At 53.6% G+C, this 17,202-nt stretch overlaps 1 protein-coding gene across 4 annotated transcripts; it reads right to left on the bottom strand.

The window, feature by feature from the left end:
• Window positions 1–3,036: 3,036 nt before the first annotated feature.
• On the bottom strand, window positions 3,037–13,795 carry ACKR3 (atypical chemokine receptor 3). Of its 4 annotated transcripts, XM_071562053.1 has the most exons (3): window positions 13,562–13,795; window positions 12,113–12,341; window positions 3,037–4,995 (listed from the first exon to the last, which is right to left on the bottom strand). In XM_071562053.1, exon 3 carries the CDS (start codon window positions 4,966–4,968, stop codon window positions 3,874–3,876), a length of 1,095 nt encoding a protein of 364 aa, XP_071418154.1. In that variant the 5' UTR covers window positions 4,969–4,995; window positions 12,113–12,341; window positions 13,562–13,795; the 3' UTR covers window positions 3,037–3,873. The 4 variants fall into 4 exon arrangements, with proteins under 4 accessions (XP_071418154.1, XP_071418157.1, XP_071418153.1 ...); XM_071562056.1 differs by lacking the exon at window positions 12,113–12,341 and having other exon boundaries at window positions 13,562–13,584; XM_071562052.1 differs by lacking the exons at window positions 12,113–12,341; window positions 13,562–13,795 and adding an exon at window positions 8,850–8,916.
• Between the last annotated feature and the right edge of the window lie 3,407 nt (window positions 13,796–17,202).

Below are 17,202 nucleotides of genomic sequence, written 5' to 3'. Positions count from 1 at the left end.
ATCTTTACTCATTTTCCACCCAAGCCTTAACACAGTGAATCTGAGCTCCTGACAAGGGCAAGACCTGAACTCCCACCTACACCTGCAGCTGTCAGAGGAATGAGGGTGAGTCCCAGGCACAGGCAGCCACAAAGCCACAGCAGCAAAGCTGTTCCTTCAGAACACACAGAATTCCAGAATATTTTAGATTGGAAAAGACCTCCCAGTTGATCAAGTTCAACCAGTGACTGATCCCCAGTCTGTCCCTCAGTTCAGAGCATGGAGTGCCATGTCCAGTCATTCCTTGGACACCTCCAGGGATGGGGACTCCACCACTGCCCTGGGCAGCCCTTTCCAGTGCCTGACCACCCTTTCCATGAAGAAATCCTTCCTGAATTCTTCCTGAACAGCCTAAGTTCCAGGGTCAGGATGTTTGGTCAAATAAGGTGACAGCTGCCACCACATCAGTCACTCAAAGTCACAGTCACATCTACCTGAAGCCACCCATTTTCACTCACCTGTTATCTGCTGATGAATTCCCTCATAGCAGACTCCAAGGGGTCCATATCCACTTTCTTGGCCTCAGTGCAAACACCAGCTGGGGACTGTGTCACACAGAGCCACAAGGAAAGCTTCCTAGGACACACACATGGCTTTTCCTATTATACCTCTGCTACAGTTTGATTTTGGGGGATTCTTTGCATGAAAACAAAGTCCTATTGAGAAATATTCCACAAGGACAAACCCCACCCTTCTGTGCCCCTGCACTGTCCTGCCCTCCCCACCCACTGCCCATCCCCTGCCCACCACCCTTCTCACAGAGTCACAGCCACCTCAGGGCCACCCACCAGTGCTGATCCTTGGAGGGGACCTCCTTCCTCCTCCTCTTACTGGTGTATGTGGTTGCTGCCTCCCAGCTCCACTTGTCCTTTGAAGGACCAAGGAGACCAGGTGGGTGCTCAGCCCCAGGTCTGTCCATCTGAGGGGGTGGAAAGGACCTGTGTGTGCACGATACAGCCACTGCTCATGGTCCTGACCTTTACCTGCTCTCTGTCTGACCCTGCTTCTGAAAAAGGCACTGTCCCAACACCATCCACCTCTCCAAGAGGCCTGGAGGCTTTATCAGCCTGGTCTCTGCAGCAGCTCTGCAGGATCTCCCCGACACTCAGCACCACTCAGGGTATATTCAGGGCTGATGTTGTGCTGTGAATGCCAAACTGCAAGGAGAGAGAGAAAAAAACATCAGTGAGTTTCTGCCAATCCAAACCAGCTACAGCACTACGTGCAAACAACACACTGCCTGAGAGGGAAGCTGGACTGAAGCAATCCTGCTGCTCCCAACTGAGCTACACCCCTATGTGGGCCACTGACTTCAGGGTTGGACCCGATGATCCTTGTGGGTCCCTTCCAACTCAGAATAGTCTGTGAATCTCTCACTAGTCTGTCTGTGAGATTCATTTCTCAGCACTAACCAATTTTATCTGTCAGCTTGAGGGAGCACTTTCCTTGCAGTTCAGCAGTACCTTAAGGAAGGCTCAGAGGAAGCTCAAAATATCCATCACTCGTAAGAAGCATCAGCACAAAAAGCGACATTTGCATTCCATCGTCACAGCTGGGCCAGCAGCCCTTCTCTGCAACCAGAAATCCTCTCTCTTTTGGGACTTCTCCCCATCTGGGGACACACCAGTGCTTTCTCAGCAACACCAGCACAGGAAGGGGACGGCAGCAGCACTGGTCAACATCTGGTTTTACAGGCTGACCTTTGAGAAGGCAGCAGTGAGCATGGAGAAAGAAAGAACAGCACAGTGGGCTGTTGGGCCTGCAGAGGGATGAGGGATGGCTTGGATTTAATGGGAATTTAAGCATAGCCCTCCCAGTTAGCACTGGTAGAGCTGGAGCTGTCACACTGCAAACCAGCACTGGGAGAGCTGGAGCTGTCACACTGCAAACCAGCACTGGTAGAGCTGGAGCTGTCACACTGCAAACCAGCACTGGTAGAGCTGGAGCTGTCACACTGCAAACCAGCACTGGTAGAGCTGGAGCTGTCACACTGCAAACCAGCACTGGTAGAGCTGGAGCTGTCACACTGCAAACCAGCACTGGTAGAGCTGGAGCTGTCACACTGCAAACCAGCACTGGTAGAGCTGGAGCTGTCACACTGCAAACCAGCACTGGTAGAGCTGGAGCTGTCACACTGCAAACCAGCACTGGTAGAGCTGGAGCTGTCACACTGCAAACCAGCACTGGTAGAGCTGGAGCTGTCACACTGCAAACCAGCACTGGTAGAGCTGGAGCTGTCACACTGCAAACCAGCACTGGTAGAGCTGGAGCTGTCACACTGCAAACCAGCACTGGTAGAGCTGGAGCTGTAACACTGCAAACCAGCACTGGTAGAGCTGGAGCTGTAACACTGCAAACCAGCACTGGTAGAGCTGTCACACTGCAAACCAGCACTGGTAGAGCTGTCACACTGCAAACCAGCAGCCCCTGCGAGACCTCATTGGTTTGACATTAAATACCTGACACGGCCATGACTCGAGTGCTTGGCTGGCTCAAAGCTCCCCTTCAGTGGTCCCACAGCAGCTGGATCCTGCCCACACAGACCATAAGAAAGAGAAGAGGAGACAAAAAGGAATTTAGTGCTGTCAGGACCACTAACCCCCCAGTTCCGTCCCAAGCAAAACCCACAGAGGACTGAACCTGGATTAATGCAAATATCCACTCCATCTGCACACTTCCACAGTTTCCCTCCCCGTGTTTATTTCTAAGCTACAACAACACAGCCTTTCATCACTCCCAACAGCTTTCACCTTATAAATCCATCAGCTTTACCTTCCCCAGCAGGCCAGCCTTCCCCAGACCTGCTCCTCCCACCCCTCCCTGCTCACCACGCTGCCTCACACTCCTCCTGGCCACTGCCACAAACACCAGGAAAACACCGACTGACCTGCCTGCTCCTGCACCAAAGGACAGAGGGTGGCCTTGGCATTTCTTTTTTTGGCCATTTTTTTTTCCTGAGGAGGAGCATGGCAAGTCAAACCACTGGCAGGCACAGATCTTTGGAGTTTTTTGCAGATCTTTATTTTACAAAAATAACTTACAAATAGCGACAACTCTCAGCAGTAAGATCATTCATTCTGTGCAGAGGGACACAGCTTGGTGAAGCAGGGACACAGGAGTTAACAGCTCTGACAACACTGTTCATTTTAACATGATGGCAGCTGTATTACACTACATACATTTCATGCTCCAGACATGTGGGGATGGCACCACAAAAAGCTACGGTCGATCAAGTGTGTGAGCCAGGGAGGATGCACCTCAGAGAGCACTTCCACTCTAGTTATCAGCATCCCCTTGGAACCAGCCGGCAATGTAACACTCAGACTACAGCACTCTGGATACACTCATCAGCAATATACTTCAAATACATGATAAAAATATATTTAACTTTCAAATACAATTGTATAAGGTACACCAAGAGCCAGAAAATAAAGTCTCGAGCTTTTAAATACAACACACTATATATATAAACATATACAAGGAGACAAGAGGGAATCTACACGTGGAAGGAAAAGCTTATCCTGGAAATGTGTGTTATCTGTGGTACACAATGGCTTTGTCTGCGAGGAAGTAACTCCCATTTGCATAGTGTTGTTGAGAAGTCCAGACCGGGCTAGGAGGAGAAAATGTTTTCATTTTGGTACCACTTCCACTTTGCAACTGACTCTACTCTTAAATTACACTTTGCAATTTGTAATTACACTCTTCTGTAGGCTGGAACTCACGCCCCGTTCATAACAAGCACATTGAGAGGAAGGGGTTAAAAAAATAAACCACAAGACACAAGAAAACACCAGGTCAGAGAGTCAGGGAGGTTTCTTTACAGGATTGCAGTCATTTGGCATTTTGCTCCAGAGCAGAGTACTCTGCTTCTGACACTCTGGAGGCATCAATGAGTTTGGTGAGCCCAGTCTTGGCAGAGTACTTGAAAATAAAGGCTTTCATGAGCTCGTATCGGTAGTTGCGGTTGATGAAGCTGTACAGGATGGGGTTGACACAGCAGTGCACCAGAGAGAAACACTGAGTGATGTGCAGAGTGGCATACAGGAAGTTCTCCATGTGGCAGCTGAAGGGGATGAAGTGGAGGCTGTAGAAGATGTCGAGCAGGACAGCCACGTGGTAGGGCAGCCAGCAGACCAGGAACACCACCACGTAGGAGAAGATGATCTTCCCGTTGCTCTTCCGCTCTTGGTCACTGGAGGCAGAGATGGTCTTGGCAAGGAGGAAATAGAAGACGGCAATGATGGGAAAGGGGATAAGGAAGCCCAGCACGACGGAGATGAGCTCCATGCCAATCAGCCACTCCTTGAAGCTCTCCTCGGGATACACGGGACGGCAGTAGGTTTCGTTGCTGGAAGAGACCGTCTTGAGGTAATAGGTGTCTGGGAGGGATGCAGAGAAGGCCAAGAGCCACACCAGGATGCAGATGCAGCGACGGATGATCTTCTTCTGGCGGTTGCTGGAGTTGGTGAAATAGGCCACCGAGAGGTAGCGGTCCACACTCATGCAAGCCAGGAAGAAGATGCTGCTGTACAAGTTGATGGAAAATATAAGGTGAGTTATCTTGCACGTGATCTCCCCCATGTGCCACTGGTTGTGCTGGATGAGGGAGACGACCCACACAGGAAGGGTGATGACGACACACAGATCGGCAATGGCCAGATTGAAGATGTAGAGGTGGGTCTCGTAGCCAGTCATTTTGGCTTGGAGGTTGACCCATACCACCACAGAGTTGGCCACCAGCCCTATGACAAAGATGAAAATGTAGAAGAAGGACAGGGTGTAGAGCAGGGCGCTCTTGTTGAGCGTGCCAGGGCACGTCGTGGCATCCACCGTGATGCAGTCGCCATTGTTGCACGTCCAGTTGATCTCCGTCAAGTTGGCTGTTTCCAGGAAATCCAGGATGGATGTCAAATCAAGCGCGCTCATGTTCGCTCAGTTTGGAGTTCCAGTGACCTACAGGATCGAAAGAAATGACACAAATTAACAGATATTTCTGCTGCCATTTTGTACCACAGAGTGCGTGCAGGACCTACCATTTTAGCAACATCCTACTCCTGTCAGGCACCTTCCAACAAAGAGCTCCGTGGAGTAAAACAACCGAGACACTTCGCAAAACTCCTCTGGGTTGACAAAAAGCAGCGCTAGTTTTTTGTGTCTTTTTTTTCTTTTTTTTTTTTTTTTGCAGCTCACATCTGACATCATCAGCTTGGCTATCGTCCCTGGGTGTGAAATCCACACAGCACACCGTGGCCAAATAAATGTCAGGCGACTAAATCTGTCTTCTCCAGCATAAATGATGATACTATCGCTTTCAGCAGGGGAACCTCTAAGCCATTTTATCTGCACTCCCTCAAGCGTGGTAGAATTGATCAGGCTGATACATGGTGCTGTAAAACACTTACCACAGGCTCTGGGCAGCATCTTGTCAAGCACAGCTCCAGCTGCATTAAGCCGAAATGGGGAACTAAGGGGCTTTGTACCCCTATCCAATTTTAAATTTAAATTCTACTCCATCCTCCCTCCTTCTCCTGAGTTCTGTTTTACAAAGTATCTCCTGCTTTTAACGATTATTACATAGCTTTGAGAAAAGAAAAAAAGTCAGAGCTTGACTGCTGGGCCTAAGTTTTCTTTTTAGAAGAGTGCTTTGATTTAAAAACACTCCCCCATCGCAGTTGGCTCCACAACTGCCTCCTCCCCACCCTTTTGCTTTCCTACATCTACTTTTCTTGCCTCTTTGGCGCTTTCTTCTACCTGCAGGCAGTGGAAGGGAAGAGGCTCCTTGTAAACTTTCTCACCAGCAGAAGGAAGGGACCTGCCTCATGGCTCAGGCAAAATCCAAAGCAGGGCTGCTAATTGCTGTTGTGCTTTTGGGGCAGTTTAAAGTGCTGTCCCTGCCACTGGGACCCTCCCACCTCACGGGGCCCACAGTATCACCCCCAGCAGCCACCAGCTGCCTTGCCTCGGGACCACCACCACGTTCAGCCAAGCAAGTTTTGGGATGTCATGTCTGCAGGCTCCAGCTGCCAAAGTAAAGATGGAGAGATGGGTTTACAAGGGATGGACCCCACCTTGTTCCCTCATGGCTTCACTTGAGGTGGAGCATCAGGCCAGCCAGTGCACCCACAGTCTCCACCATGGACACTTCCAGCATCCTGAACAGTGGTCACCTTGCTCTTCCCCACGCCCACAACCCCAGCAAGGAGAGGCACCCACTGATGCTGCCCCAGCTCAACTGGGTGGCCAGAGAGCAGCAGGGATCTCTGAACCTCCCCGATCTCACCACAGCACCTCCTGGTGGGGCTTATGGGAGCATAGAGGGGAGAGCGAGCAGGGAAGAGCTCAGACAGGCTCCCTCTTCTTGTGCCCTCTCCCCAAAAAGGGATGTTGGTTGGCACAGCACCTCTCACTCCTTCATCTGCATAATTGGCTCTTCCCAAACCCCCGCCCTCCCTGCCTGCCAGGAACACAGGCTACGGAAGAGAGGGGAGATAAGGGGGGAGATTACCCGGGAGGACTCAAGGCACTATTGTCCCAGCAGAGGGGAAGCTGGTGGCACTAACAATGAGGGGGGCCGAGCACACATTCAGGGGAGATCAAATCTCTCCACAAACAGGCCCAAATTGGCCCCGCGAGGAGATCTAGCCTGAGGCTTTCATCCTGCTGCTCTGATGAAAGACAGAGCTGAGATTCAAACCAAATTAAGCAAGGGTTTTGCTAAAACACTGGCTAAAGAGGGAGCTGAGACTGTGGCAGCTCCCTGTCCTGGGACAGGCGATCCTCCAGCTCCATCTCAGGAAAGCAGAGAGCAATTTAACCCACATCTCTGCAGGGCAGAAGGGCTGGTCCTCCCCCAAGAGGCACAGGACCCCCTCAAGCTGTCTGTACCCCCCAGTTGGTGCAGGCAGCTGGGATGTGCTCTGCCCAGGCACAGCTGCCCTGGATGCCACTTCATCCCAGGGCTGCCAGTGGGAAAGAGGGATGGGTCTCGTGCCAGATCTCCCACACCACTATTGCTGCATCCCCAGCACAATCCCTTTCCAAGCCTCTCGTGCACAGGGAGAAGCAGCACCATCCCCAAGTCCCTGCATCTTAAAACCCTGCAGCAACTAAAGAAAACTCCCTAAACCCCACAAAACTCCAAGTCCCATGCCACAGAGCACCAGCTCCTACTGGTATTGGGGAGCAGCAAGGCAAGCAGAGCAGGAGGAACACCCAGCTACCCCCATAACACCCCACGAAAGTCACACAGGCTTCTTCTGAGAAGCCACATGGTCCAAGAAGGAAAACAGGCTCATTGCACATCTCAGGACCACAACTCAAACTAACCTCCAGGACAGGGCTGTGCACACCCACCATCGAGTCTCCAGCATATCCCTCAAGTTGAAGAAACTCAGCCCTGCCTGTAGAGGGTCAGATTCTGACAGGGAGGCAGCGACAGGGCGGCAGAAAGCCCTGAAGCTGGGGCTGACAGTGGTGCTGGGGACACGATGTCCAGCAGGGAAGCAGAGGGAGTTGCTGGCTCAGGACCACGCTAGGGCTCTCCCGGAGCACAGCCCATCCCCAGGCTGCCTCCTGTCCCAGAGCAGAGCTGCTACACGCACGTGCATCCATCCATCCATCCATCCACCCATCTGTGCTGGCCGGGCCGCCCGCGCCGCAGCCCCAGCGCGGCCATAAAAACCCGACACCGGCCCGGCCCCCCCGGCTCGCAGCCCTGCGGGAGGATGGACGGCTCTGCCCCTGGATTACAGCCCTCCCGGCAGCGCTGCAGTCTGGGATGAGCTGCTGCAACCCCAGCTCCCACTCCCACCCAGACTAGCTACGAGGTATAGGGCGACCCACTGGACAAGCTCCATAGACCCACTCTGTACTCCTAAAAAAGTATCTCCAGCGCTCTCTGCAGACAGCGCAGTATCCGAAAAGCTGGTGAAGGCAGCTGGGGCTGCGTTCTGTGGCCATGGCACTGCAAAGCTCCTGCTGGCCATCACCCTTCACCCAGCAGACACGAGTGCTGTGTCCAGTTACTGGAGTTGGCAGGAGATACGACATGCAGGAAAGGAGATGCACACGAAATCCTGCTCCAGATACCCGGAGCTGCCCCTGGTGCTCCAGCCTGCAGGACTGCACGCTCTCCATCCCACCTACTGCCCAGGACTTGCTGCAGGCTGTGTAAAAAGCGAACAGCCACGACAATCCCTGCGCAGGAGGGCAGCAGCCCAGCCCTGTGTGGCAGCATTCTTGCCCTCAATAGTTTAGGGAACTTCTCAACACGCCCTCTGCCAGCACAAGCATCCCGTAGCCCGGTCCTGCCCGCACTCGGAGCTCCCTTCCAGCAGCTCAGGGGTGTGGGCAAACCGGGCTTTGCCCTTCCCGGGTGGAGAAGGAAATGAACTATGCCAGGAGCAGTCGGGACGGCCCGGCGGGTTGTCACCCGCACACCTCCACCATCCCCGTGCCCAGGGACCAGCCTGGCTCTCCAGCATGGGCAGCACTTCCAGGCTGTTTGGCCTCCGCCAGAGAACACGCGATGCCTTCCAGGGGCTCCGCGAGACTGATCCCAGCGCATTTAAACTCTTCTGCAGTTCTCAGCAGAACACAAACACACACTAAGAATCGGGCAGAGCAGCGTCCCACGGAGCTGCGGCCGCACCGGGGCACGCGGGGACACCCGGAGGGGCTCCTGCCGCTCCCCCGGACCCTCGGCACGGGAAACCCAGGGAAAAGAGGGAGTGTTCCCCCGCCCAGCGCGGCCCAGGGAGCGCTCGGACCGAGGGACCCCCCAGCTCCCGCAGGGCTCCCCCTCTTACCTCCCGTGCGGGGCGGCGGCGCTGCCGGAGCGACTGAGCGCGGCCCCGCAACGCCCCTTTATGTGCACACGGAGGTGCCCGCCCCCCGGGGCCGGCTCCGCCCGGCTCGGCACGGCCCCGAGACAGCCCCGGGAGAGCCCCGGCACGGCACAGCCCCGAGATAGCCCAGGGACAGCCCAGGCACGGCCCCGAGACAACCCCGGCACGGCCCCGGCTCGGCACGGCCCCGAGATAGCCCAGGGACAGCCCAGGCACGGCCCCGGCTCGGCACGGCCCCGAGATAGCCCAGGGACAGTCCAGACACGGCCCCGGCTCGGCACGGCCCCGAGACAGCCCAGGCACGGCCCCGGCTCGGCACGGCCCCGAGACAGCCCAGGCACGGCCCCGGCTCGGCACAGCCCCGAGGTAGCCCAGGGACAGCCCAGGCACGGCCCCGAGATAGCCCAGGGACAGCCCAGGCACGGCCCCGAGATAGCCCAGGGACAGCCCAGGCACGGCCCCGGCTCGGGGTCGGGGCTCCGCGGCAGCTCCTGGACGGGAGCGAGAGATGCGGGAATCGGGAATACGAGACGGGGTGACCGGGACTGCGGGGAGAGAAGAGAGAGGGGGGGAAAGAGCCGGGGTGGGACGGGGGGGGGGGGGGGAACAGAGGGGGGGGAATGGGGGGGGACGGGGGGGGATGGGGGGGGACAGGGGGAGAGGGGGAGAAAGGGGGGAGAAGAGGAGGGGGAAAGGGGGGAGAGGAAACAAAGAGGAAACGGAATGGGGAAACAAAAGAAAAAAGTAGGAGAAGGGGAAAAGATGTTGGAAGAGAGGACAGCAGAAATGGGAGAAAAGAAGGAGCAAAGAAAAGGGGAGAAAAGAAACGAAGGAGAGAAAAGAAACGAAGGAGAGAAAAGAAACGAAGGAGAGAAAAGAAACGAAGGAGAGAAAAGAAACGAAGGAGAGAAAAGAGGAGAAAAAACCAAGAAAAAGGGGGAAATGAATGAAGAGAGAAGGGGAGAAAAGAAGGGGAGGAAAATAGAGGAGAGTGAGCGATAAAAGGAGGGAAAGCTGAGAAAAAGAGCAAGACAGTGGAGAGAAAATATATGAGAGGAAGAAAAATTTAAAAAAAAACAAAGCAGGTTTCTAGCTGTGCTCTTGTTTGATTTGTTTTTCCCTTGCCACTCTAAATACTGAGCAGACCAGGCAAGGGGAGGCAGCAAATCCTCTCCTCTGCTCCCTCCCCAAGGGCAGGAAAAGCTAACTCCAAGGAAACCTGACGCCAAGGAAAAGTGACAAGAAGCCAGAGAGTCAGTGACTAAAGCTGCAAATCCCTTCCTTCACACTGTCCCTGAGCACAGGGCAGGCAGGGGTAACACTGCCTGCCTGTCTGTGTGTCCCTCATCCCCGGGAAGATGCTGGGATGAGGACCTGCTGATCCTGCATCTATCTGCCTGTTCCACCAGGCTGCCCCGAAGGCAGCAGATGACCTGGGGCCCCTCCCTGCCCAAACCCTGCCCCGGAGCTCACACCAGGCACAGTTCCCAGAGCCTGAGTCCCCTTGACACCACCGGGCCACTGCCCAGCCTCGAGATACAGCTCACCCAGCACATTTCAGCCACTGCTGCTTGGAAGATACAGGGCTGCATTTCAGCCATTGCAACCTGGGGGCTTCAACACCCCCAGAAAGTATGTACTTTGTTTCCCAAAAATGCTTAATCCTATTTCCACAGGCAACTGACAGGATAAAGGAGAATGGCTTCAAACTGAAAAAGAGTAGGTTTAGGTGGAATATTAGAAAATAATCCTTCCCTGTGAGGGTGGGCAGGCCCTGGCACAGGTGCCCAGAGAAGCTGTGGCTGCCCCATCCCTGGGAGCAGCTGGACAGGGCTTGGAGCAACCTGGGCTGGTGGGAGATGTCCCTGCCTGTGGCAGGGACTGGAAAGAGCTGATCTTTGAGATCCCTTCAAGCCCAAACCATTCTATGATTACATGATTAAACCTGCTGACAAATGCATGTGTAAAGAGAGAATGTGTTTTCCCACAGAAATGTCCAGCACAAGCTCTCAAGCTTAAACCAAGTCAGGGATGCAGCAAAACAAGATGTTTTGCTCAGTGGTAGAAGAGACCCATGTACAAAGAGTGAGGGTGCAGGTTAAAAGGACTCCCAGCTGCCAGCAGAGCAGTCTTAATTCTGGAAAAAGAAAAAAAATACATTGGTGTTTTAACTGTGTTCCATTTCCCAGCTCACAATTCCTTAATTCTGCCCACATCAAGGAGTGGAGTCAAATCCATCAAACTTCCACTTGAAAAGTGAAGGCACAAACAGCTTCAGCTTTTCTGCCAGCAAAGAGAAGGTTGGGCTGTTGATACTGCACCTCCTGCAGCTAAAAGAGTGCATGGAACCTTCCCTGGTGCCCATCCCAGGTCCGTGCCATGCATCCCCAGGGCCCTCTGCCAGCTCCCAGCTGCACCATGCTGGGGTGTCCTGGGGACACCCATGGCACAGGAACATGCTGGGCAAAGGCCAGACCCAGAAGGCCTTTGGTGACACCTCTGTCCCCACTGAGCTCTGGGCTGCCACCAGCTCAAAGTGCCACAGGAGCCACCAGGACTGTCCCATCCTGCAGCTCACACACCGCCTGGGGTTTGGACGCCAGGGAAGGAAGAGGACAGAGGGACAAGTCTCTGACCATCCCATGCAAGGACAGAGTATGATGTAAGGTACCTCATCTCCCTTCCTGACCCCGCTCTCCCTGGATCAGCTCCTCCAAACTTCACAGCTGTTGGTGAGCAAAGCGATTCGGCATCTGCCTGAATTCCGAGGGCTCGCCCAAGCCCGTGGATTTGGTGGGATTGTAGCAGGATGAGTTCAGATGACAGGATTAGGTTTAAAAATAAGCATGTACTGAAGCACTTGGCTAAATTAGGCTCTGAAAATCTCAGGGAAAAAAGTGCATAAAGGCACTCCAGCAGAACTCCAGTCACTCAGCCAAAAAAGCAAGTGGAGTGGTTTTTTCTTAGTTGGTGTGCCAGAAAATAACACCAAGCAGTCCAATGTCTTCCACAGTTCTCCAAAAATACCAGCCAGCACCTGTAACCACAAAGCTCCTGGCTGTCCAGGAGTCACAGGGCAGAGCCCTCGCTGCCCTCTCCGGGTTCCTCCCCTCCGATATTTCATAGTTCCTCACACAGGACAGCCAGGCCCATTCCCTTTCCCTTAGCACAGGGAGATTTTGCTCAGTGTTCAGGCATGAAAAACCTCCAGGATACAAACCCACCTACTTTGAACGCCACAAGCAGAACTGGTAAGATCAGGTGAGAGCAGCAGAGGGTCAAGATGCTGCCTGCTTGCCAAGACTGATTGGGATCTGCTGCCAATCCAAGCAGGTGTCCCCAAAGATGTGACTGCAGAGAGTCCTGTAGCCAACGACTCCTTGGAGATGCAGCTGTCCAGGTGATCCATCAGTCACCGGAATGAGCCAGGCTGGGAGAGCTGGAAGTGTTCACCTGGGGAAGAGAAGGCTCTGGGAGAACTGAGAGCCCCTTCCAGGGCCTAAAGGGGCTCCAGGAGAGCTGGAGAGGGACTTAGGACAAGGGATGGAGGAACAGGACACAGGGAATGGCTTCCCACTACCAGAGGGCAGGGATAGATGGGGTATTGGGAAGGAATCGTTCCCTGGGAGGGTGGGCAGGCCCTGGCACAAGTTGGGCAGAGAAGCTGTGGCTGCCCCATCCCTGGGAGTGTCCAAGGCCAGGTTGGACAGGGCTTGGAGCAACCTGGAATAGTGGGAGGTGTCCCTGCCATTGCAGGGGGTGTTATAACAAGATGGTCTTTAAGGTCCCTTCCAACTCAAACCATTCCATGATTCAGGAAACAGGGAAAGCAAAGCTCTGCAGTTTTCACGTGCTACAGAGGAGCCTGTGGCAACATGCCAGGGAGGGACTGCTCACCTTCATGGGGCAGCAGGTTCACCTCATTAGGTTTGTCTTGGGGTTCTTCCACAAGGAGCTCCTGCTCTCCCTGGGCCATGGGGGGCCCTGCAGGAGGCCAAGGCCCCCCCATGCTCAGCACTGCAGATAAACACACCTAAGGGCAAGCTCTGACCCTCAGAGATAGGTATGGCAGGAGAGGAGGCACCAAGTGCTGGGCAAAACACAGCACTGAAAGCCAGGTCATTATTTCAAGCTTTGGTTTGCATTCATGTCTTGTTTAACTGTCTGACCTACAGCAGTATGTTCTTTTCTTCTCCAAAAGGATAACTTTCTACTAATGGAGGCAGGAGAGAAAAATTAGGAACTTCTCCCAGTCCCCACAGCCTTCCCCTGTTGCCACTGGGAATGCAGGCTGAAAGCTTCCCCCTTTCCAGCTGGGAGGCAGATGGAAGTTGACACCCAGCCCTGCCTACTCAAGTCAACAGAGAAATTAAAAGTAAAAAAATGCAAGTTGGCAGCTTCAAGTGCTGGAAAGACATGGGTTTGGGGGGGGTGAGAGAAAGCCAATAAGGCAAAGTGCAGATCTGTGTTGGGTGGGGAGCATTTGGATTGCACAGCAAATATCCAAATGGGACAAAGGGAAGGCTTTCCCCACTGCAAGGAGAGGCTTTGTGAGCAGCAGGAGTGAGGTGGGAGCAGCACACTCCAGCCCAATGGCCTGACGGAGCCAGGGAGAGCCCTGCAGGGAATCAGGCTGTGATCCATAAAGTGTACAAAGGTAAAAAAGCACTTACTGCAGTCCTGGAGCCAGTGCCAGCAGCTGCTGCATGCAAACCCAGCGCTGTTCCCTCCCTCCTCTGAGACACCTCGTGCTCTGTCCTCTCCCAGTCACGTTCCTCGCCGCATCGCTCGGGTGATGGATGCAGGAACAAGGCACACACTCACAGCAGGAATAAACAGCTGAGTGCATCAGGAGTCACCTCTGAAATGGCAGCAGAGAGGAAACGAGCAGCATTTCCAGCAGGCAGCAGCTCCACTTCCCCTGCCAGGGGACAACAATCGAGTCCTTTGGTGCCAAGCCATGCCTGGAGCAGCGTCAGCAGCTGCCAGGAAAGCCACAGTGCTGGTCCCCTGGCCAGCTCTGGCCCAGCTGGTTGGGAAGAAATGCACATGAGGAAACCAAGGCAGGAGGGCAAGGAGAGGCAGCCTCCCCATCACTGCACCTGCAGCAACACAGGAAAGGGACTTGTGCTCATAGGCAGGTCCAGGGAGACCAGTGCCCTCCTCTGAGCAAGGATAGAGTGAGCCAGAGGCACACAAACTGAAGCAATCATAGAATGAACTGGGTTGGAAGAGACCTCCAAGATCATCAAGTCCAGCCCCTGAAGGAGCTGCCATAGTTCCAGGAGTGGGAAAGCCAGCACTAGGCAAACTGTGGCAGAAAGAAGCTGAAAGTGGAGCAAATAGGAAGAGAAGTGCAGGGAGAGGCTGCCAGGGCAACCACAACCCATCCTAGGGCAAGGCTGCTGCTTCCCCTAGCCCAGCCTAAATCACTAACGCAGCACTCAAAGAAATCACAGCATAGGATTTCCCTTCCTCCTCCACACCACTCACCTGTTAGTCTAAAGGTTCATGAGACATGATATTGTTATTGCAGAAAGCCCCTCGAGGTGCTGGTTTCCATCTCCACTGCAGCTCCAAAGCTGCATTTTCAACTTCTCCACCACAACCATCAGGCCAAAGTGAAGAGGCAGATTTCAGAGCGCAGAAGCCGAGCTCCTTGGGCTGTCAGAGCCCTGCAGCACACGCTGAGAGCCCCGGGAGGAGCTGGGGCAGAGCTGTGTGTTCTGTCCCTCCAGCCCGGGGACGCGGCTGCAGCCCTCTCTGCTGACAAGTGACGGTGAACAGCCCTGATCTGGGGAGACAGCAGCACACACACAGCCTCTCATGGCCTCCCACAGCTGGGCCACCCAGCATTTTAACCATTCTCTGCCTTTTCCCACCCAAAGACAGAACCACAGAGTCACTGAGGTTGGAAAAGCCCTCCCAGCCCATGGAGCCCACCCTGTGCCTGATCCCCACCTTGTCCCCCAGACCAGAGCACTGAGAGCCACGTCCAGGTGTTCCCTGGACACCTCCAGGGATGGAGGAGAGACAGAGCAGGAGAAAGGTTTAAGATCTTGTCCACCTGCATGGCAGGGCATTTTCTGTCAATCCCAGCCAGCTTTCCCAAAGTAAAGCAACCCAGCAGGATCCACTGAGGAAAGGGCTGGCATTGACTATTGTCAGGGTGATGAGAGCTTTTAGAGAACCATTGTGGTGCAATTAGGAATATTATTCCTGTTTTAATAACTACTGGAGATGGCTCTCTCCTTCACAGTTCATTTCCAGCTTACCCTTTCCACTAAATAAAGGAGTTACCTATGGATTATTTGCTGCTTCATAATTGGCATTATTGCCATTTATTGAAGACGTGCTGGAGCACAAGGAGGATAAAACCAAACCCTGAGCCAGAATCCTCCCTGGAACGGCCAAGCAGCCAGCAGAGAAGAATTTTCAGAGGCATTGATTTTTACACAAATAGTATCCATAAACTTCTCCTCTCTGCACAGCACAGCCTCAAATTAGCAAGGTGACATTAACATGGCAAGGGCAGGTTTTGACAGAAGCCATGCCATGGAAAAGCTGCATTGGCAGCAAGTGGAATGCCAGGGGCAGAGAGGAAGGAAAGGAGCTGGAATTAGGATGATGGGATCCCCCACCTTCCATTGCTTCCATGGGAAAGAGTCCTGCTAGGTGTAAAAATGGCTAAATATTACAGGCCAGCAAGAAATAAAATATTCATTAAATCATAAATCTTTTGGAAAGGGGATCTACTGGGGAGATTATATTCACTTTTCATGGACATATTAATTCAACGGTGGCATATCATGTTGTTCTCTGCGGGGGAAAAAGACATATTGTTTTAAAGTATGATGTTTAGAGCAGTCCTTTAGGAAGGAAAGCAAATATAACCTTGGCAAGGAAAACCGACTGCACGAGCACCGAGGAAGGGACATTAAACACAGAGCTCAAGTCCCAGCTGCTGAAAGGCTTGACTGGAGTTCTTGGAGCTAAGCCCATGTGTGGGAGCTGAGAATGACAATCACCTCCATTCAGCAGCAGCAGCTCCCTGAAAATGGCAAATGAACACAAAGTGTGGGACTGGTCTCATGGTCCCCTTCTACAGGTATGGTCACACTCCATCTCTGGCTTCCCACCTCTCCCCTGAGCCCAAAAATCTTGTGTTCCTTTGAAACAGGTGCATCCCTCCTCCCTTTCTCCCTCCACACCTTTACCATAGTGGTCAGGTTTGAACTCCACTGATTTGGCTCCTGGCATGGAAGGCCCTGAGATGAGACTCCTGCCCACCATGCACATTCTGCAGCCCCTCACCCTCAGCACGGGTCCCTGCCGAGTCCTGCTGGCCCCTGGGGTGCACCTTTCCTCACATGGAACCCTCACAGTGGCTGCAGGAAGGTGTTCAGCAAACACAGCACTCACTGCTCGTGCCCCTGTCCTTCCCCTGGGGTACCCCACTATCCCAAGGAGTTTATTCCAGAGGAACATGGAGCTGTCAGCTTTTCTGCATGAGATATCAGCAATCACTGAGCAGCTCTTGGGCTCTGAAACAATCCCTGCCCCTCTGACCATGTCACCCTTGGGGTGTTTAGTCTGGAGGAGACTTACAGGTGACCTCAGCACTGTCTGGAACTGCCTGAAGGGAAGTTCTGGCCAGGTGGGGGTTGGTCTCTTCTCCCAGGCACTCACAATAGGACAAGGGGGCACGATGGGCTCAAGCTCTGCCAGGGGAAATTGAAGTTGGAGAGCAGAAAAAACTTCTTTGCAGAGAGAGTGCTCAGGCATTGGAATGGGCTGCCCAGAGAGGGGGTGGATTCCCCATCCCTGGAGGTTTTTCAGCTGAGCTTGGCCGTGGCACTGAGTGCCATGATCTGGTAAAGGGACTGGAGTTGGACCAAGGGTTGGACTTGATGATCTGGGAGGTCTTTTCCAACCCAATCCATTCTATGATTCTCTCAGCCACTCAAGCACAGATAACCCACCTCGAGCCATCAGAGCAGATGGGATTTGCTTATCACCCAAAGTGCCCCAGAGCTCCCCCAGCAGCCTCCTTATGTCCCTCTCCTTCCCTCTGCCCACTCTCTGGCTGGCAGCTTCCCATCTATCCCAACGAGGTGTGAAACTTGGGGCACCACAAAACCTCACCCGGGGCTGTGCCCAGGGAACTCAATGACCAGATAAACAAAAAGGGCTGATGAAACATTAACCACGAGTGGTGGAAACAACAAAGTCAGCGCACACAAACCACAGGCTGTTAATGCAACATTAAGTCACTTGTGCCTTACTTGTGTATTTGCCTTGTGTATCCAATACC

Source organism: Pithys albifrons, chromosome 8, assembly GCF_047495875.1.
Source record: "Pithys albifrons albifrons isolate INPA30051 chromosome 8, PitAlb_v1, whole genome shotgun sequence".
Lineage (NCBI taxonomy): Eukaryota > Metazoa > Chordata > Aves > Passeriformes > Thamnophilidae > Pithys > Pithys albifrons.
Note: the sequence above shows the minus strand (reverse complement) of the source record. Positions and strands in the feature narration are given on the sequence as shown.